Raw genomic sequence first — 22585 nt, forward strand, 5'->3', positions numbered from 1 at the left:
GAGGATGGCTTCAGAGCCGTACTTGGATAGGTCAGTTGGTAGAGCACTTTACCCATGGAAGGTGGAAGTCCTAGGTTAGAATCCTGGTCCATCACACAGTTTTAATGAGCCAGGAAGTTTCATGGCATTGATGATTTGTAATTACATGCATTGTAGCAAACTCCCTAGATTGTTGTTCACACTGTTGTTTTATGATTATATTTAGTTGATGTATTGTGTTAGACATCATAACTGTTTGATGATGACATAATGCCAGAAATTGCTATAGGAGAATAAAAGCTTCTATAACCATAGATGGAAAGTGCCATCCTTTAAGCTCTACATTGTTGTTTTCCAGTAATTCAATCCATCTTCCATTTCACAGATGTATTTTGTGATTGTGTATTTACTATTTGTGATTTGATCCTGATGTATAACAATCAGAGATCCAGTGGGTAACTTTTCAAGGAACTTTCCTTCATAATGCTCCTGAATCACTTTTCACAATGTCAGAAAGGTAATATGCACCACATTTTTTCCCAACAATACACATTAGCCAGCATTTTGCACTAATCCATCTTTGTTACCAATGTGTCATATTACAGTTTTCTTTCCAGAACTGTATAAAGTTTGAATTCTGTTTTTCCAGCCATTCCACTCTTGAACATGTCCTCTGTGGTAATCATATCAATTTTTTTATACATAAGACATTTTTTGTATCTGTTATAAAAACTTTCTGCAAAGATTTGGACCACACCAAATTTCATCAAATAGTCCATCCAGTATATCACTTGTGTTTTAAATTCCCACAATAATCAATATCTTACCACTGTTATTGAATTATTTTCCATCAGCATAAGCTTTTTGTTGAGCATTTTGCATTTGAAGATCAATTTCCGAACACTATGCCAAAGGGTTACCCAAGTCAATCAAATCTTCCACTTCATTTCTCAACTTTTCCAGGATGCCCATTACTTTTGAAAATCGTTTTTCCACAAAGAAACTTGTATTTTCCATCATTCAAAGCCTGTGAAAGCTTGTCCCATATGAACATCTGGCATATAACTGGACTGTTCTTCTTCCTTTCTTTGAAGTAGGGTTTGTTCATCCCCCTCCCCCCACACCTGTGCCCCCTGCCCCCTGCCCCCCTTCTTGAAATTTGGTTATCGTACTTTCGGTAATACTTGGGTGATCATAGCCATGGATCTCTCTCAGCTCTGTAAGTGATGCATGTTCTCATACAAGGCCAAAGCAGGAAAGTATATCACATCATCTATCTCGTTTGAGAACAAAACCATAAAAATGGCAACATGATTTTACCTACCTGACAAGAAACCCTGACATTACTGTGTCGACAGTTACAGATGAAATATACTTCAGAGATCTGAAAACATAGCATCTGCGAGTAGTACACGTTGCACAAGGATGGAGATGCTAAAAAATTTAAAAGTGATATTGCCATTTTATGTAGCAGTGTATGTATAAAAACAAAATAGCTGTGAATCACAACAGCTGAGATTCCATTCCACTTTTTGCATTGTTCATACACTTCACCACGACGCAGTCTGCAACATTCTTCCTAGACCATTATTGCAACAAAACAACAAACTGGAAAGGAAAAAAAAATCAGCCAGTAAACAGAGACCTTTATATCTTGAAACTTTGAAAAGGAAGTTGTTCTTGAAAATATGCTGTGGAATCTGCAACCCTGCTGAATTGACAGTGCACAAGGCATACTTTTATGTAGATATTTCCATGTATGTTACTCCCTTTCCAACCAGACTAGAATATTTACCTCTAAAGTGAGACATTATACTTCCACGATTTAGAAAAAGGTATGCAACACATTGTTGTGCTTCTGCAGTGTAATCTCAAGGAACTCGAAGCCTGGGGGTCAAACTTTATGAAATTGGTAGTAACTTCAGGGACAGCCCATTTGCTGAAAAAAAAGTTAATAATTTACAATGAAATTCTGTTGATATTTTCTATTGCTGAAATACCTCCATTGTATTTAGTTGTAACATTTGCATGCACAACCCCCCCCCCCCTCCCCCCACTGCAACCCCCCCCCCCCCCCCCCCTCTAAACAGAGCTATTTCAGCTTCTTAGAGATACAGTGGTAGGTAGTTTGCTGTGTAACAAATCTGTTGAAGACATTTAGTGCTTATTCCCTGCCCTGAAGAAGCTGATTTACACTGAAGCGCCAAGGAAACAGGTATAGCCATGTGTATTCAAATACAGAGATATGTAAACAGGCAGAATACAGCACAGAAGTTGGAAATGCCTGTATATGACAAGTGTTTGGCGCAGTTGTTAGTTCGGTGACTGCAGCTACAATGGCAGTTTGTCAAGGTTAAAGTGAGTTTGAATGTGGTGTTAGGCCATGGCATATGTGAGCGTCAGAAGTGTCCGACAGCAGGCGACATCTGGATATGCAACACTCCAACAAGCAGCTGCATCGGGGGAGAAGCTTGGGTGTCCTACATGCAAGCGACCATCTCCCGCTACAAGATGGCTACTTAGAGCCAACCAGCCATTTCTATAAAATGGCGCCCCTAAACTATAGACTATTGTAGCTCGAGGTGAGAGTGAGGCTACAAAATTAGCTTTACTTAGGAAATGAAAGTGAAAAGGAATGCTGTGCATGGATTTTGCAAAAGGAGGAATCTTCACGGAGAATTTCATAACATGTATCATCAACCATGGAGATCACCAGATAAATTCTTCGAATACACGTGAATGAGCAGAGCAGCATTCGACTATCTCATCAATAAATGAAAGACAAGTATTCTTTACATGATCAAGAACTTTTAACAGCCAATAAGTGTGAAAGAATGACTGACTCCGGTAAATACTAAAGAATGCCTCGAGGATGCTAGAGTTATCTGTGGTGTAGCGGTAGTGTACACTGTTTGAAATTGTGATTGAAATAAAGACTTGTGTTCAGTCCCGGCTGTTTCTCATATTTTAACTGACTCGGCTGCAATTGTATATACTAAGTTTTATGTATACTGTTTACACTGCATCACTAAGTGTATTATTTAGGTCTTGCCAAAGTACTTGATCTTTAAGTGTATACACACTTATCCCAGCATATCACAACATTTAATTCCTAGTAAAATACAATGAGCAATCATGAAATTTTACTGATATTTGAATTAATCTAAATAGTCTGTGTAAGTAACACATACAATTTTTTTGAAAAGAAAAGTCAAACGTTTTGTGAAATGATTTGTCTCAAATTATGAAATAAAAAAATATTGGAGAAACATTTGATGCACCTCATTTCCTGTTTACAATTATGAACATCATTCAAAGACATGTTGAATGTTTCTCTGATCTATTTAATTCTTTTACACAAATTATTTCACAAAATATTTGACTGATTTATTACATTTTTTATTTTCACCTTTTATTCAGAAAGCATGATCTTATTGACAGCTTTGTGTTCCTAATGTCTTCTGTTCTCAAAAAATCCTAATTTTGGTACTCGATTCAGAAGAAGCCTTTTTGACATTTAAATATCGCACCAATGTGTCTTTTTATGTGTAAAATAGCTAAGCCTTGAATAGATGAACTTTTTGACACTTCATTTACATAGCCTGCAGCAGCTTTTCGTGAGATATTTCATTTTTTCCTCAACTCACTAATTACGTTTTCCTTAATTACCCTGATTACTTTCAAGCAATTAAATAATTTCATGCAAAACTAGACCTCACGCTGGTCACTTTGATATCCTGTTTGCCTGTTTCTCTCTCTTTGTTTGGCTGTGAAAATTCAGACAAAATCTTATTGTGTAATTTATAGGGAGTCTTGTTTTCACTCTGCTCACACATTTGACAGAAACATATCACATGTTAATCATGTGATAAAATAGTCCTTTCTACACGCTGTCATAAACAGTTAAGATATCAAAACAACATTTTTTGGAAATGAGATACAATGATTTTTATGGTCACTTGATTCCTGATGCACAGGAAAGGATTCAGCTGCGCCACGAGCAACCCATCTACAGATATAACAACCAATATCTCAAGAATGAAAAGATATATCATTCTGCTCCCAACTTTAAATACAATTTAGATGTATTGGTTACATTTCATATGCAAGAATGTATGGCCTAAAGTGAACTATACCATTTACGCAATGTGATTTTACCTCTGCAAACTCTTAAAAATTTCGTGCAGCCATATACTCAGTTTTGTGCAGCACAGTAATTATGATGACTAATGGAAATAAATTCAGACCTTTATTGAGCAAAGATATCAAGCTGTAAGATAAGGAAGAATCAAATTTTTTCATCAAATAATTTTCTTAAAATCGAATGATAAGTATTTTGCAGCTGTTGGTACGTCCGCTCCACTGCTTTGCCGAGAAGGCTCGTTGCTGTTGCTCTCACTGTTGTGTGTGCTGCAGTGACATGATTCAAACATGGTTGAATTCAAACGTTGCTAGTTGTAGCAGAGGACAGACAGCACCCTGAATGTTGCTCATGCAGGACACTTTCATAGCTATAGGTGTGGTAGCGTTTTGTCATCTGAAGGTGTTGCGCACTGTCGGTCGCTTCTGTCATTTACGTAGGACACGGCCTTATAGTTGGTGCACGAGCGATGGGACACAGTACTCTGAGGTAGCGATGAAGTGGGGATTTTCCCATACTACAATTTCACGAGTGTACAGTGAATATCAGGAATCTGATAAAACATCAAATCTCTGACTCCGCTGCAGCCGGGAAAAGGTCCTGCAAGAGTGGGACCAACAATGACTGAAGAGACTCATTCAGTGTGACAGAAGTGCAATCCTTTTGCAAATTGCTGCGGATTTCAATACTGGGCCATCAACAACTATCAGCGTGTGAACCAACAACATCATCTATGTGGGCTTTCAGAGCTGAAGGACCACTCGTGTACTCTTGATGACTGCACGATGCAAAGCTTTACGCCTCGCCAGGGCCTGTCAATACCAACGGGCCTGTCATCACCGACATTGGACTGTTGATGACTGGAAACATGTTGCCTGGTCGTACGAGTCTCGTTCCAAATTGTATTGAGCGAATGAACGTGTACGGGTATGTAGAGAACCTCATGAATCCATGGACCCTGCATTCAGCAGCGGATTTTTAGAGCGTGGGACATGTGGAGTTGGAGTGATATGGGAACTCCTGATACGTCTAGATACAGCTTTGACAGGTGTCACGTACATAAGCATCCTGTCTGATCACCTGCATCCATTCATGTCCATTGTGCATTCTGATGGACTTGAGCAATTCCAGCAGGACAATGCAACACGCCACATGACCAGAATTGCTAGAGAATGGCTCCAGGAACAGTCTTCTGAGTGTTAACATTTCTGCTGGTCAGACCCCAATACCCCAGACATGAACATTATTGAGCATATCTGGGATGCCTTGCAATATACTGTTGCAGATTTGTGGTGTCAGTTCCCTCCAACTCTACTTAAGACATTAGTCAAGTCCATGCCATTTCGTATTGCGGCACTTATGTGTGCTCATGGGGGGCCTACACAATATTAGGCAGGTGTACCAGTTTCGTTGGCTTTTCAGTGTAATATGCACATGGTAAGATAAAACAAGTTACCAACAAGACTAATAATCTGTGTGTCTTCAACTGTCTCCACAGGTTTGTCTGTATGTTCAGGCTAATCTCGGGACTTACTGTAAGAATTTTTATATGACTTTCACTAAACATAAGATTTACTATGAAGCTTTGCATATATAATTTGTAAATATTTCGTGCAAATTTGCTGAACTTTGGTGAATTAAAAGTATCCTGCCCCTGAGAAAACAATGGCATTGCCTCCTATCAGTGAATGGCAGAACACCTTGGAATCATGGTAGCTTGCGCAGGCTGTAGCAGCTGTCGGGTGTGTACCAGTGTTACATGACAGAGGGTGCTGTCTACCAATGTTACATGACAGGGGGTGTGTCATACTGATGTTGTTGCTTTGTACTGATGTTGCATGATGGAGCGTGCGTCATACTGATGGTGCATGGCAGAGGTTTGCTTCATGCCAGTGTTCCTTAGTGGAAGGTGCTTCTTCCCAGTGTTATGCAGCAGAGCGTGTTCTCTACCAACGTGACATGGCAGAGGGTGCTCCATACCATACTTGCATGGCAGAGGGTGCTCCACACCAAAGTTGCATGGCAGAAAGTGTTCTGCACAAATGTTATGTGGCAGAGAGTGCTTTGTATCAGTGGATGAGGCAGGGTGCTTCATATTAATGTTGTGTAGCAGTGGGTGCTTCGTACCAAGGTTGCAGTACAAAGGGTGCATCTTACCAATGTTACATGACAAAGGGTGCATTGTACCAGTCTTAGTTGGTTGGTTGGGTTGGGGAAGGGGACCAAACAGCAAGGTTGTCGGTCCCATCAGATTAGGGAAGGATGAGGAAGGAAGTCAGGTGTGCCCTTTCAAAGGAACCATCCTCGCATTTGCCTGAAGCGCTTTAGGGAAATCACGGTAAACCTAAATGAGGATGGCTGGTCGCAGATTTGAACCGTCATCCTCCCGAATGTGAGTCCATTGTGTTAACTACTGCACCATCTCTCTCAGTGTACCAGTGTTGAATGGTGGAGAGTACACGCTACTGAAGTTATGTGGCAGAGCTTGCTTTATAGTGTGTTATGTTGCAGAGGCTGCTTCATACCATATTATGTGGCAGTGACAGTAACCAGATAGCTGACATATTTCATACTCTCTTAGAAGTAGATCGGAAGAAATATGTGCACAATTCAAAGGGATAAAGCAATGTAATATATACAAGAATCAGTTCATTGTAGATACAATAAACTCACAGTTGCTCCATGCTCTGAGAAATTAAGAATGCAGTTATTTTTCTCAAATTACTAACCAGTTTAGTTTCTCCTCCAAGAAATGGGAGAAGATTATGTACTCTAGAATAATAACACACATCTCCCACATTAAAATGCTTTACAATATGATGACTGCAAGCAAGCATATTGACTAAGAAATCTATGCCCTCTTGTGTGAATATGTGTTGTAAATTCACCTGTTGTGGTTGTATTCCAGTATTGGTATTGAAAAATCTCGGTGAATGATTTCAGAATAGATGCTTCACTTGTGTGTACTTAATGGCATTTGCTACCATAAATTTAACTATTTTTCTTGCTAGAAGTACCATCATTTGAAAAAATTGATCTTTGTCACACACATATAAAAGCGTAGTTACATATTGCATTCAAAATGATAATACTGATCTCCTGTTAACTTCTGTGGCTGCTTCTTTTTCATACAGGGGCAGGTCATAAACTACAGTGAGCTAATGACAGCAGAGGAAATCTGCGAGAGTTCCACAAAGCTGGTGACCTTTATAGATCTGGCAGGACACAGGAAGTACCTGCGCACCACGGTCTTGGGTCTCACTGGTTACTCTCCACATCATGTAATGCTGGTGGTTAGCGGGAGTGCAGGCATTGTTGGCATGACCAAGGAACATTTGGCACTTGCTCTTGCATTGGATGTTCCATTTTTCATTGTTGTGACTAAGATTGATCTTGCATCACCTACTGCAACTGTCCGATCACTTGATTCAGTTCTGAAATCCGTTGGCTGCCGAAAAGTAAGTATAAAAATTTCTTGTCTAAAATATTCCGTTGTTTCCTATGCCATAATAAAATCAGTCTTACTTTGAAGTTAATCAAATTTAAATGTTTCTCTGCATGCTAATTTATGTTTTCAGTGTTTACTATTTCACTATGTATTTAACCTTCATTCCTTTTCCGCCCTTGTTACATGGTCATGCCACCTTTTGCATGCTGGTTGCATTGCTGCTATTGTTAAACAATTCTGTTGGTTTCATCTCTGGTCTTGGTACATTCTGTTGTGGAAGCCTCTTTCAGATGTCCCTTTCTCTCCTCTCGTAGGGCATGGGTACCTGCAAAATTCTTGCCATTCTTTCTTAAGTGCTTCATTCTTATCCTTGTCAGATCACATATTCACTTATCTCTTTATTTTCTTGTATCTACTTGTTTCCTTATTGTCCACAGCTACCTTGTTGTCAATAAATAGAACACACATTATTTTAAACTTGTTTTTCAACTTGTTGATCCCCGGTGACACATTACATCTAAGATATGTGTCTAATACAATACAGGGAAAATGCCAAACTTTCCCTCTCATGAGTACTCTTTCAATGAAGTTTTCTTAAGAGATTGTTGCAATCAGGGAGTTTTAAGTATCCCTGTTAACAACAATTTTCAGCATTTTTTATGATTTCTCCATTTTTTTTTTTTTTTGTTCACCTTGTCAGGTTCCAACAAATTATCTTCACTTTTTACCCAAGACAGTACAAAAATGGAATGGAAAATAGATCTGTGTATTAAAAAAATTTCATTTAAGAATCTCATACACTCTTGCATGCAGTGAAAGTGGGAAAAAGGTTAACAACAGAGGCACTGTAGATAATGTGTAAGGAGTACTTTGAGAACTCGCTAAATCCAAACCGATATGAAAGGAGGAAAGGTACCAGATGTGAACAAAGCAAATGTTGAAATGGTGAAGGTAGCTGAGGAGGTTGGGAAACAGTGGCTGTATTATGTAATGGGGTGGTTTGAAATGTGGAGAAGACACCAGAAGATTGGAAGAGGACCCTTTTTGTCCCTGTATGAAAGAAATGGAGTAGGAAGGGTTGTGGAAACTACACTGTGCCAAGGTATATGAAAAGATCCTGGGGACCTGAATCTGGACAAGGGTCGAAAACAAATTGAGACAGGAAGAGCATGGCTTCAGACGTGGGAGGACTACTGTAGCAGTACCACTACGAACTTGGGGAAGACCATGTGATGGCTATTCGTGATACGGAAAAGGTATTGGATAGTGTCTATAGAAGTAAAGTCTTGAAAGCATTAGAAAAGAAAAGAGTGGAAAAAGAGACAACAAGCAGAGTGGAGTAGGTGTAGTGTGGAAGTCTGATAGTGTGAAAGTGAGAAATGAAAGGACAGATTGGTTCCAGCAAACAAGTGGTGTGAAACAGAGCAGTGCATTGTCACCTCACCCCATCTTTGGGGTTTTGGATGAAATAATGACTAAACTCCATCTGAACAGGCCTCAAAACGCCCAACAGTACCTACTGGCCACCATGTCATCCTCACACAACAGGCATCACTGGATGTGGATATGGAGGTGCATGTGGTCAGCATACCGCTCTCTCGGCCATTATCAGTTTTGTGACAAGAGCCATGTCTTCTCAGTCAAGTACCTTCTCAGTTGGTCTCATAAGGGCTGAGTGCACCATGCTTGCCAACAGCACTCGGCAGATTCGGACAGTCACCTGTCCAAGTTCTAGCTAAGCCCATCAGCACTTAACTTTGCTAATTTGACGAGAATGGTGTTATCACTGCAACAAGGTCATTGGTAGATAATGACTAAGGTGGTAGAAAAAACCGGAGAAGACAAGATGAAAGAGTGGCGTTCACAGATTACTTGATGATCTGGGGAAACAGGGAGGAGGAGATCTAGAAGTAGCTGAATGCTTGGGAAGGAACTCTGAGATCATATGGATTGAAGTTTAATGTAAACAAATGTGAGATTCTGGTTACAAGTAGAAAGAAAGATAGACCAACAAGCAGAATAAGAACTGGAAGTGAACAGTTGAAGGTGGAGAGTGTCAAGTAGTTGGGAAGTGCAGTAGTGGAAAAGTGTAAGAAATGAGAAAGAGATCAGTGAATGTGGCAGCCAGGCAGAAGTACGTATGTGAAGTGTCAGGAGCTTGATTTGGAACTAAGATGTCACATAAAAAAGGCAAGGAATTAAATATATAGAAGTTACTACATCTCAACTGGCCTATGCACCTGCAAATGAAGAAAAGAGGTATAAGCAGATTACAAGCAAGTGAAATGAAGTTCCTCAGAAGTAGGATAGGAGCAACAAGTAGAGATAGGAGGAGGAATGAAAGGGCAGGGGAAATAGTGAAAGATGAGCCCTTGCAGTGCAGGATACAAACATTGAGACTAAGATGGTATGGGCACTTAAAGAGAATTGAAAACAAGAGAATTCCCGAGAAGATTCATACATGGAGATGCGAAGGAAACAACCAAGAGGAAGACCAAGGGACAGGTGGTTGAAAGGTGTGGAGGAGTGTGTTGAAAAAAGAACTGAGGACTGAACCAGAATGAACACAGAAAGATGGTGGGAAAACAGGACTAGGTGGAGAGGCTTATGTGCCAAATATATCCAGCTTGGGGCTAGAAACTCTTCGAGATGCTGATGATAAAGTCTTTCCTAAATTTTAGTTTTGCAATATATTACCTGGCAAGGCTAACTAGCACAATGTAACTACACAAAGACAACCATTACACTACCAGTCAGTATTAATCCAGTATTGTTATTGTACAGGCTCTAATTAGTTCTGTGGTTTCCCTAAACTACTTCAGGCAGCTACCAGGCTGGTTCCTTCAGATGTGGTCATGAATGATTCCCTCAGCTAGTTTGCTCAGTGCCTCTCTCTCTCTCTCTCTCTCTCTCTCTCTCTCTTTCTCTCCCTGTTGCTCATTTGTCTTCTCAAGCTAGTTGGCATCTCAAATTTTGAGATCCCTGACAATCTGTTTCTCCCTGCTCTCATGAGGACCTCTTCTCGTTCTCTTCCATGGGACATGTTGGTCACCGAGCGGGGTGGCGCAGTGGTTAGACACTGGACTCGCATTTGGGAGGACGTCGGTTCAATCCCGCTTCCAACCATCCTGATTTAGGTTTTCCGTGATTTCCCTAAATCACTCCAGGCAAATGCCGGGATGGTTCCTCTGAAAGGGCACGGCCGACTTCCTTCCCAATCCTTCCCTACTCCGATGAGACCGATGACCAGGCTGTCTGGTCTCCTTCCCCAAGCGAACCAACGAACATGTTGGTCAATGTATGCCCAGGGAGACTTGTGGGGAATTATCATCTTCATCATATGCCCATACCACTGCAATCAATTAAGTTCAAGGACCTCTTGCCAGTGTTTCCTAATCCTAGTTTAGTTGGATACTAGTAAACCTTCCCTCTCCGATTCTTTAAAGAATCGATCCCCGTGTCATTTGCTTGCCGTACGCTAAGCTGCCTCATTTCTGTTTCTAATTTTAATACTTGACTATATTTGGCAAACCTTTAACGCAATATTATACCTCTTAATGAGTAGATTGTGACAGCATTTTAAATTGTGGAATCCAGTTGCTAATTATATGATCTGCAAAATCAGTTTTTCTTTTCCTGCTTTGTGGAAGTCTTTAGATAGACAATCCATAACTGAGACCAGGTGACTGTAGCCATTTAGTAATGTGGATCCCCCTTCCTATTTTATCTGTTTTGTTTTCTGTTGATAAGGATGGAGAAACTTCATTTCTTTTGACTGGAAGCAATTCTAACTTAGTCCAGTAACTGTTACTGCTTCTAGTACATGTGTTGGTATAGAGAGGAGGTACGTTCTGTCATAGACGCTTGAGAAAATGCTCTATCCTAAAGTATCTGACACACTGCCTGGTAGAATTTTTGAAGCTTTTTGTATTCTGCTTCTAATATAATGTCTGAAGAGGCAACACTAACCAAGTACTGGAAGTTGTCCACCATATCTATCTGCTCAGCTCCAATTCTTAGATGACCTGTTGCATAGTTCTAACTCAGCACTAAATTAACTGATTTTAAGACCCATATTAAGGATTTTTTCTTGACAAAGATCCTGTTTGGAATGCTTCTGTACCTCTTTTGTATCTCAGAAATGTTTTCAGGAACTTTCTTGTGTCACATACATTCTCATTTGTGCATACCTAGTATACAGCTTTCTCTGCACCCAGAACAATATTTATAATTGTTTCCCAGTACTTCTCATAAAGCATTCTTGTGGCAAAACTGAGGTCAGTAGTTGATCTTTGAGGTTTTTAAGGAAAAAAAAGTTCCTTCTCAAGTGTTGATTCTACAGATATTCTCATTTTCTCCTTAACAATGAGCTTGTACATTTTTAGACCAACTATAGTTGGTGCACTTCTTCCTACTATCCAGCTGACGTTCAAATTGCAATACTATGAAAATGCCATGCAACACACATCAAATTGACTGAAGTGTACTACATGCTTGATTAGCATTTCAGCACAATTGCACAAGGAAGGTAGGGGTAAGTCCTCCTACATATTGTGTGTTGGAGAGGGGGGGGGGGATTACACTGTACGTTTCTCGTTCAGAAATCATGTTGATTGTGAGGAGATATTATGCTCATGTAAAATGAGAAATGTCTGCCAGCAGCTATTGGAATTTGACAGTGGTGGCATTGTAGCCTCTCAAGACTATAGTTTATTGCTCTGTGGTCTGGATCCTATGACTGTCATATGAATATAGATTCGATGGGCTCAGGAGGATCACACTCGATGTTGAGCAGCATCCTAATGGCCCCATGTGAACAGCACTCAAGAGGACAGACATACAATTCAAACAAAGGAATATCCAGGATGGAATATAGCAATATTATGAAAAGGATAGTTGCTACACATCACATAGCAGAAAAATGCTGAGTCCTAGATAGGCACAACAAAACAACTGTCACAAAATGAGTTTTCGGCCAACAAGGCCTTCGTTGAAAGTAGACAACAGCCCCCCCCCCCCCCCCCCCCCCCCACACACACACACACACGCATGCACAGTCTCTGACAGCTAAAGCCAGACTATGAGTCGTAGCTCTTTTGGTTGTGCCTATCTGTGACTTAGTATAGTATCCTCACTATATGGACATACAATTCAGATGCGCAGGATTTTACAGCCATGTCACGTACCATGATTTACGAAATGGGCTTGTTTGTAGAAAGAGAGCTATCCACACATACATATTGTTTGTCCCATGACAACAGTGGACATGGATTAACGTCACATCATATTTTCAGAAAAATCCTGATTCTGCGTGTAGCATCATGGTTTGACACTATCATATCAGCCCAGCACCTGGTGTAAAGGTAAGGGATGCCTTTGGGAACACAACTTGATCACCTCAGATTTGCATCTCCAGTAATTTGGACAGCAAGCATTACACTTACACGAGGGCTATCCACAAAGTACATTATGTTTTGGAATTAAAAATAAATAAAGTATTGGAATTTTTTTTTATTATATACAGATGAAAGCCACACTTAAATACTACTTTTCTTCATAGTTGCCATTTAAATTAAGGCACTTATCGTAGCGATGGACGAGCTTGGGAATTCCTTCGTCGTAAAATTCGACCGCCTGCGCCTTCAACCACGTAGTTACCTCTTCTTGAAGCTGTGTGTCATCATCAAAACACTGCATAGCCAACCACTTCTTCATTGCTGGGAATAAGTGGAAGTCACTCGGTGCCAGGTCGGGACTGTACGGCGGATGAGGAAACAACTCCCACTTAAAAGATTCGAGAACTTCACGAGTGGCATTTGCCATGTGGGCCCGGGCGTTGTCGTAAATCAGCAAGATCTTTGAGCCCAACTTTCCCCTGTGCTTGTTTTGTATTGCTCTTCTGAGGTTGTGCAGAGTTTGGCAATACCTTTGAGAGTTTATTGTAGAGCCTCTTTCCAGGAAATCCACAAAAATCACACCTTTTCTGTCCCAAAAGAACCACGTGGTTGAAGGCGCAGGCGGCCAAATTTTACGACGAAGGAATTTCCAAGCTTGTCCATCGCTACGATAAGTGCCTCAATTTAAATGGCAACTTTGTAGAAAAGTAGTATTTAAGTGTGGCTTTCATCTGTATATAATAAAAAAATTCCAATTCTTTATTTATTTTTAATTCCAAAACGTAATGTACTTTGTGGATAGCCCTCGTATATTAGGACCAGTGGCTGTACTCTTATCTTTGGGGTTTTCACGATATTATCTCCAACAGAATATGACAAGACCACATATTGCCCATGCTGTTCTGATCTAGCACCAAACAGAGGGCATTCAATTGTTGCCCTAGGCAGCACATTCTCCAGATTTTTCACCCATTTAAAACATTTAGTCTCGATTCCTGACAAGGGGCTGGCACACCACCACTTGCCAGTTATTATGGGTGCTGACCTGTGGCATGGAGTTGAAGCATCATAAATTGACATACTTGTATCTGTCACCCAAGCTCAGTGTCTCAGTGCGACTTTATGACCGGATGGGTTAGAGCCATTGTTGCTGCCAGAGGTGTCAGTTCTGTGTATTAAATTTCACAACCTATACATCCCCAAATCATTTATATACACTGACAGAAAAAAAAATGGATTGCTCACAGCCAGAAGGCTCAGTGTGGTGCAAACATGTGAACCAACCAGGGACCCTATTCTATATCGTTCATACCAATCGGTACAGTAGGTTAGTCTCAGTAATGATGTCATTTTTGGTTCTTCATCCAAATTTCATAATCACTAAGCTCCTGAAACCTGTTACCAAATGGTCCTCCAGGCGATTTTTCAACAACTGTAGCAAGAGGTTTTGGATTTTGGTATGGCCCTGTCGTTCGGTTAGCTGTGGTTTATTTACACCTATAATTTCTTATTTTAAACATATTGCATGGTTTTAGCTTTGGATTTAGTGATTGTGTTACTAGAGAATCACCACAGGACGTGTCCAGTTGGAAAGTGAGTTCTTAACAGTCCATTTTCCTTTGTTAAAGATATGGGTACATTAGGTTGTTACATTACATGAGTGTTTGCAGAAATTATTAGTGACTTCGTGTACTCTTTTCTGCAAATGGTTTACTTATTAATTATCAAAATACATTTAAAACTTTTAAGTAACAATGCAAAGGAATTTTTTGAAGTCTGATAGAGGAAACCTTCAAAAAATTTCATGCATTTACAGCTTATGACTGCATCATTCCGCAAAGAAATCAGCCTGCATCTCTCTCGAATGGAATTACATAACATAAAGCATTGACACCATGCGACTTGTAATAACGAAGTTGGTAAGGCAACAATCTTCTGTGGCAAAGGGCCTAGGTTCATACACTACTGGATGCAAAAATATTTTTTTTTTTTTCCTCTTCGTGTTTGTAACACATTCTGAGACTTCCTTAATCATCAAAGTTAAGAATTTTTCTGAAATATTCATTGGAATTTACATGTAAGAGCGCGCTTTCTCAGTAATGAGTTATCTCCGATTTCGTGGCTTCCAAATGTTTAAGAAATGAAAGATGAAATTACTGTGCGTGAAACAACTGACAGTGACCTTTTTTTTAAAAAAAAAAATATATAGCGATTTCCGAGTGTTTATCTTCGATCAAATCGTTAACAACAGTAGACAGAGATGAATGGTTCCCGCCAAAATATTTTCAGACTATAGCTGCGCTTGCCATATGCTCTTTAAAAGGCAATTTTTAAAATTTTGTTTTTATGAACCAAATCGTTGATGTATCATATAGGGCACTAGGCTACTTCATCATTTGGATCTCTAGGAGCGAGCTACAACCACATACTGTGCATCTTTTTATTCTTTGACACTCTTTTAAAAAAAAATTGGGTCCATGGAGATGTGTACTGTCTGCGCAACAAATTGTAGTCAGTTTATCCCCATATGCGTTTTGCTTCTTTTATCTGTGAAGCATCATCACGAATATAGGAAGCAAAATGCCTGTGGCAATAAACAAACTGCCTTCAATTAGTTACATAGACGGAACACACCTCCATGAATTCTGAAGCAAATAAGGAACGACAGAAAAAATGACAAATTTTTTGGTTGTTTCTATGATGTATTTGTGCAATGTGGTGCTACACTCCATTCCTAACTCATATGCCAAAATGTAAAATCCAAAACAAGATGTTGATCTGAATGAGAATGAAATGACATAATGTGACATTTACAATAGTTTCCAGAACACAGTCAATATTCTATCATTATCATGCACTCATGGAAGCCCATGGTCAGCGAAATTTGAACAGTATTACGTACTCTAACTGCACTTTTCGGTACTGTGAAGAATGGCATGCCTGTGTCAGCTGCTAACCGCTTCGAGTTTGTGGCGCTGCAGTGCACACGAAATCTGAGGCAGATTGCTTTTCATTGATTGGTGCAAGCAGACAACAGCATTTTGGTTCACTTTCGAAATGCTTACTGAATAATGCTGGGGGTCTGTTTTGAAAACAAGACCTTTCGGTGCACTTGCGTACCAAACCAATTGGCAAAATGGCAGAAAGATACAGAATAGGGTCCCAGGCAACCAAGCCATGGATATGCTTCCTACAGCCAACTGAGTGAGTTTGAAAGGCGTCAAATAGTGGTCTTCCGAGTGGCAGGGTGGTTCCTCAGAGAATTGCCACACAAGTTGCTGCATCAGTTGTGCAACAGTGATGATATCAGTGGTCACGTGAACATTCTCACACCCTTAGACGAGGTTCTGGATGACCATGCAGCACAGGCACTAGCCAGGATTGTGGAATTGTTAGGGCAGCAGTGGCAGATCGTACAGCTACCACAGCACAGACAAGAAGGCTTGTGAGTCCAGACGTCTCAACATGAAATGTTGCAAACTAATTATTAGCAGTGGGACTATGGGCATGCACACCTGTAATCCTTCTTTCACCCACACCACATCATCAGCATGCACCACTCGACTGGTAGCGCCAGGGAATCACGTGTAAGATGGAATGGTGTGCAGTGCTCTGCAGTAGTGAAAGCAGATTCTGCCTACTTGCAACTGATAGTCATTTGCGCATATGACATAGAACTGGTGAGCACTGTCTCATAGAGTGCATATGTCCAAGACATACTGGCCCCACCGCAGGGTGCGATAAGCTACAACTCTTGTTCACCTTTGGTGTTTCTGGAGGGGCTGCTAAAGAGTGCTCGGTATGTGCAGAATATTATTAGATCCATTCTTTTGTCATGCTTGCAACAGGAAGGTGATGTGTTGTTCCAACTGGACACTGCTCACCCGCACACTGCCTGTGAAACTCATTGTGCTCTGTAAAATTTGTAGCAGCTTCTCTGATCAGCACAATCTCCACACTCGTCTCCAGTCTAGCATGGTAGGATATGATGGGATGAGAAGTGGTTCATGCGACTAGTCAACCAACAACTCTTGCAGAACTACATGAACAGGTCAATCAGGTATGTAATAACATATCCCAGGACAGTATTCACCATCTGTACAATTGGCTGGAAGCCAGTCAGTACCTGCATTGCCACCTGTGGAGGCTACACCATGTACTAATATGGGTGTTAAAGCATAGGTCGACACTGGGTACCTCTGAACCACTGGTGCCATTGGTCTGTAAATATAATCATTTCATCTACTCAACATGCACTGTTGTAACAATAAATTTTTAGTGAATTGGAACCTCTAACAGGATGTACTAATTCTCCCCCCTCCTGGCGGTGTATTAGCACTGTGTGAAATTTCGTTTTTTCTATTCTTTCATGTGTTGCTGTTTTAGTGGCTATCAGCATAAATAATGGAATGATGATGTCCTACTTCTAACATAAGGGAATCACTGTTCTTTTATTATGTCAGCATAACAGTTTATTTGAGTAATTTTTCACTGTAAGAATAAAGAAAATAGTAATTTTGTAACATAGGAAGAGTTTATACATTAGTTTGTGAAGTCATGTGTTGCTGCTGTTTCCATTAAGTGGGTACAGATACATTTTACTGTACAGAAAATACAAACTTCTTGAATTGGTTAGTTTCCTCAGTGTCTGTTTTATTGCACTGTTTTATTTTGTAGTCACAAAGCATAATTGATATCAATTTTTTACAGGCTCCTATTCTCATACAAAATGAAGATGATGTGATTACTGCAAGCTCTAACCAGTTGGAGGGAAATATTGTACCAATTTTCTGTGTATCAAGTGTCACAGGTGAAGGCCTTGAACTGCTTACAAAATTTCTGCATGTCATTCCACCAGGCATTAGTCTTAAGGAGAAGGAACGTCTAGAACAGGTAAGTGAATAGTTCACTTCAACAATTAAAATATCCCTTTTCATTTAATAGATGTGTTAATTGCCCTTCAAAAGCTCTCCCCTCTCCCTTTGTATAGGTGATTTCAGGTTTTTAATTATACTTTGCCACAATTTTCAAGTAAATCTTTTGGAAACCTACATCAAACTTGTCAGTTCCTGAAGTACAGGTTTTCTACTGCCACTGCAATCTCAAGCTTGTCGATGTGTGTGAAATGCAGCTTGTACATATTTGAAAGATGTATATTTTACTTGTATGCAGAAATGAATGGAATTGTTCAAACTGTGAAGAAATGTAGTTGTTGTTATATTGTCAGATTTTCTTTTAGAATGCACAGTTTAAATGGTAATTTTGATAATACTGAAGAACTGTCATGCAACTTATTTATTAGTGAAGCTATGTATTTTGTCTTATTTCAGGAATTGTGTGAATTTCAAATAGATGAAACGTTTAGAGTACCAGAAGTGGGCACAGTTGTGGGTGGCCTCCTTACAAAGGGTGTTGTTACCGAAGGAACAAGATTAATTATAGGTACGTGGTGCTGGATCATTACTGTAAAATGTAGAAACCAAGAAAATATCTGTGGTCATAGGTGCATTCTGTTATTGTTTTCAGCTTACCAGAAAGGTGATATATAATAACATCATGATACTATATTTTTTGATACATAAATGTGTGTTGTGTGTACAGGTCCCTTTGATGATGGTGAGTTCTTGCCAGTAATTGTGCAGTCGATTCACCGCAACAAGGCCCCATGTCGGGTAGTTCGAGCAAGCCAGAGTGCCTCTCTTGGTCTGAGTCGAGAGGTCAGTGGACTCAGGAGCGGCATGGTACTCCTAAGTCCAGATTCAGATGCATCTGGATGCTATTTCTTTCAGGTATACCAAAACGAGTTGTGTCATATAAATTTTTTTTGTTTATTTATTTTTCATTTTCTTGTAATTTGAAATTGCATCATGTCATTACGATGATAAAAGTGCAGCTTTTAGCTACATATTTTAACAGGAAGGCTGATAATTGCTGTTTGAAGTAGATCTATTTTAGAATAACTTTGGGGCATTTCATAACTTACATAAATTGAACGAATCAATAGTAAATAGCATAAAATATGTTATGAAATGAAGTGAGTTGAATTGTCCTGAATTAGACTGAGGGACAGAGGAAGCAACTCCCTATCAACATAAGAAATATACACAGGGTTATTACAAATGATTGAAGCGATTTCACAGCTCTACAATAACTTTATTATTTGAGATATTTTCACAATGCTTTGCACACACATACAAAAACTCAAAAAGTTTTTTTAGGCATTCACAAATGTTCGATATGTGCCCCTTTAGTGATTCGGCAGACATCAAACCGATTCGGCAGACATCAAACCGATAATCAAGTTCCTCCCACACTCGGCACAGCATGTCCCCATCAATGAGTTCGAAATGGTAAGACTTCTGCTTTAGCCTTTTCCGAAGGATTTTCCAAACCGTCGGCTGTGGTACATTTAGCTCCCTGCTTGCTTTATTCGTCGACTTCCGCAGGCTACGCGTGAAACTTGCCCGCACGCGTTCAACCGTTTCTTCGCTCAATGCAGGCCGACCCGTTGATTTCCCCTTACAGAGGCATCCAGAAGCTTTAAACTGCGCATACCATCGCCGAATGGAGTTAACAGTTGGTGGATCTTTGTTGAACTTCGTCCTGAAGTGTCATTGCACTGTTATGACTGACTGATGTGAGTGCATTTCAAGCAAGACATATGCTTTCTCGGCTCCTGTCGCCATTTTGTCTCACTGCGCTCTCGATCGCTCTGGTGGCAGAAACCTGAAGTGCGGCTTCAGCCGAACTAAAACTTTGAGTTTTTGTACGTATCTGTAGTGTGTCGTGACCATATGTCGATGAATGGAGCTACAGTGAATTTATGAAATCACTTCAATCATTTGTAATATATATATAATAGAGGGAAACATTCCACGTGGGAAAAAAATATATCTAAAAACAAAGATGATATGACTTACCAAACAAAAGCGCTGGCAGGTCGATAGACACACAAACAAATACAAACATACACACAAAATTCAAGCTTTCGCAACAAACGGTTGCTTCGTCAGGAAAGAGGGAAGGAGAAGGAAAGACGAAAGGATGTGGGTTTTAAGGGAGAGGGTAAGGAGTCATTCCAATCCCGGGAGCGGAAAGACTTACCTTAGGGGGAAAAAAGGACAGGTATACACTCGCGCGCCCACACACACACACAAACACACACACACACACACACACACACACACACACACACACACACACACACACATATCCATCCGCACATACACAGGCACAAGCAGACATTTGTAAAGGCAAAGAGTTTAGCAGAGATGTCAGTCGAGGTGGAAGTACAGAGGCAAAGATGTTGTTGAAAGACAGGTGAGGTATGAGCGGCGGCAAATTGAAATTAGAAATTAGCGGAGATTGAGGCCTGGTGGATAGCGAGAAGAGAGGAGATGCTGAAGGGCAAGTTCCCATCTCCGGAGCTCTGACAGGTTGGTGTTGGTGGGAAGTATCTAGATAACCCGGACGGTGTAACACTGTGCCAAGATGTGCTGGCCGTGCACCAAGGCATGTTTAGCCACAGGGTGATCCTCATTACCAACAAACACTGTCTGCCTGTGTCCATTCATGCGAATGGGCAGTTTGTTGCTGGTCATTCCCACATAGAAGGCTTCACAGTGTAGGCAGGTCAGTTGGTAAATCACATGGGTGCTTTCACACGTGGCTCTGCCTTTGATCGTGTACGCCTTCCGGGTTACAGGACTGGAGTAGGTGGTGGTACCAGGTACCAGGATGGCTCCCTCTTACGCCAACCTATTCATGGGCCGCGTAGAGGAAGCCTTCTTGGTTACCCAGGCCTGCCAACCCAAAGTTTGGTACAGATTTATTGATGACATTTTCATGATCTGGACTCACAGTGAAGAAGAACTCCAGAATTTCCTCTCCAACCTCAACTCCTTTGGTTCCATCAGATTCACCTGCTCCTACTCTAAATCCCATGCCAGTTTCCTTGACGTTGACCTCCACCTGACCTTCACACCTCCGTCCACATCAAACCCACCAACAAGCAACAGTACCTCCATTATGACAGCTGCCACCCATTCCACATCAAACGGTCCCTTCCCTACAGCCTAGGTCTTCGTGGCCAACGAATCTGTTCCAGTCCGGAATCCTTGAACCATTACACCAACAACCTGAAAACAGCTTTCGCATCCCGTAACTACCCTCCCGACCTGGTACAGAAGCAAATAACCAGAGCCACTTCCTCATCTCCTCAAACCCGGAACCTTCCACAGAAGAACCCCAAAAGTGCCCCACTTGTGACAGGATACTTTCCGGGACTGGATCAGATTCTGAATGTGGCTCTGCAGCAGGGATACAACTTCCTCAAATCCTGCCCTGAAATGAGATCCATCCTTCATGAAATCCTCCCCACTCCACCTAGAGTGTCTTTCCGCCGTCCACCTAACCTTCGTAACCTCTTAGTTCATCCCTATGAAATCCCCAAACCACCTTCCCTACCCTCTGGCTCCTACCCTTGTAACCGGCCCCGGTGTAAAACCTGTCCCATGCACCCTCCCACCACCACCTACTCCAGTCCTGTAACCCGGAAGGTGTACACGATCAAAGGCAGAGCCACGTGTGAAAGCACCCATGTGATTTACCAACTGACCTGCCTACACTGTGAAGCCTTCTATGTGGGAATGACCAGCAACAAACTGTCCATTCGCATGAATGGACACAGGCAGACAGTGTTTGTTGGTAATGAGGATCACCCTGTGGCTAAACGTGCCTTGGTGCACGGCCAGCACATCTTGGCACAGTGTTACACCGTCCGGGTTATCTGGATACTTCCCACTAACACCAACCAGTCAGAACTCCGGAGATGGGAACTTGCCCTTCAGCATATCCTCTCTTCTCGCTATCCGCCAGGCCTCAATCTCCGCTAATTTCTAATTTCAATTTGCCGCCGCTCATACCTCACCTGTCTTTCAACAACATCTTTGCCTCTGTACTTCCGCCTCGACTGACATCTCTGCCCAAACTCTTTGCCTTTACAAATGTCTGCTTGTGTCTGTGTATATGCGGATGGATATGTGTGTGTGTGCGAGTGTATACCTGTCCTTTTTTCCCCCTAAGGTAAGTCTTTCCGCTCCCGGGATTGGAATGACTCCTTACCCTCTCCCTTAAAACCCACATCCTTTCATCTTTCCCTCTCCTTCCCTCTTTCCTGACGAAGCAACCGTTTGTTGCGAAAGCTTGAATTTTGTGTGTATGTTTGTGTGTCTATCGATCTGCCAGCGCTTTTGTTTGGTAAGTCTCATCATCTTTCTTTTTAGATATATTTTTCCCACGTGGAATGTTTCCCTCTATTATATAAAAAGAAAGATGATGAGACTTACCAAACAAAAGCGCCGGCAGGTCGATAGACACACAAACATACACACAAAATTCTAGCTTTCGCAACCAATGGTTGCCTCGTCAGGAAAGAGGGAAGGAGAGGGAAAGACGAAAGGATGCGGGTTTTAAGGGAGAGGGTAAGGAGTCATTCCAATCCCGGAAGCGGAAAGACTTACCTTAGGGGAAAAAAGGACAGGTATACACTCGCACACACACACACACACACATATATATATATATATATATATATATATATATATATATATATATATATAT

At 41.0% G+C, this 22585-nt stretch overlaps 1 protein-coding gene across 1 annotated transcript in view; it reads left to right on the top strand.

Moving 5' to 3' along the window:
* LOC126187529 (GTP-binding protein 2) overlaps positions 1–22585 on the top strand; it is a 51210-nt gene that overhangs the window by 22589 nt on the left and 6036 nt on the right. Inside the window, exons 5-8 of the mRNA XM_049928671.1 lie at positions 7255–7578; positions 17675–17857; positions 18295–18406; positions 18566–18753. Coding sequence (XP_049784628.1) covers positions 7255–7578; positions 17675–17857; positions 18295–18406; positions 18566–18753 — 807 coding nt within the window. The remainder of the gene's footprint in view (positions 1–7254; positions 7579–17674; positions 17858–18294; positions 18407–18565; positions 18754–22585) is intronic.

The sequence above is a fragment of the Schistocerca cancellata genome, chromosome 5 (assembly GCF_023864275.1).
Source record: "Schistocerca cancellata isolate TAMUIC-IGC-003103 chromosome 5, iqSchCanc2.1, whole genome shotgun sequence".
NCBI classification, from domain to species: Eukaryota; Metazoa; Arthropoda; class Insecta; order Orthoptera; family Acrididae; genus Schistocerca; species Schistocerca cancellata.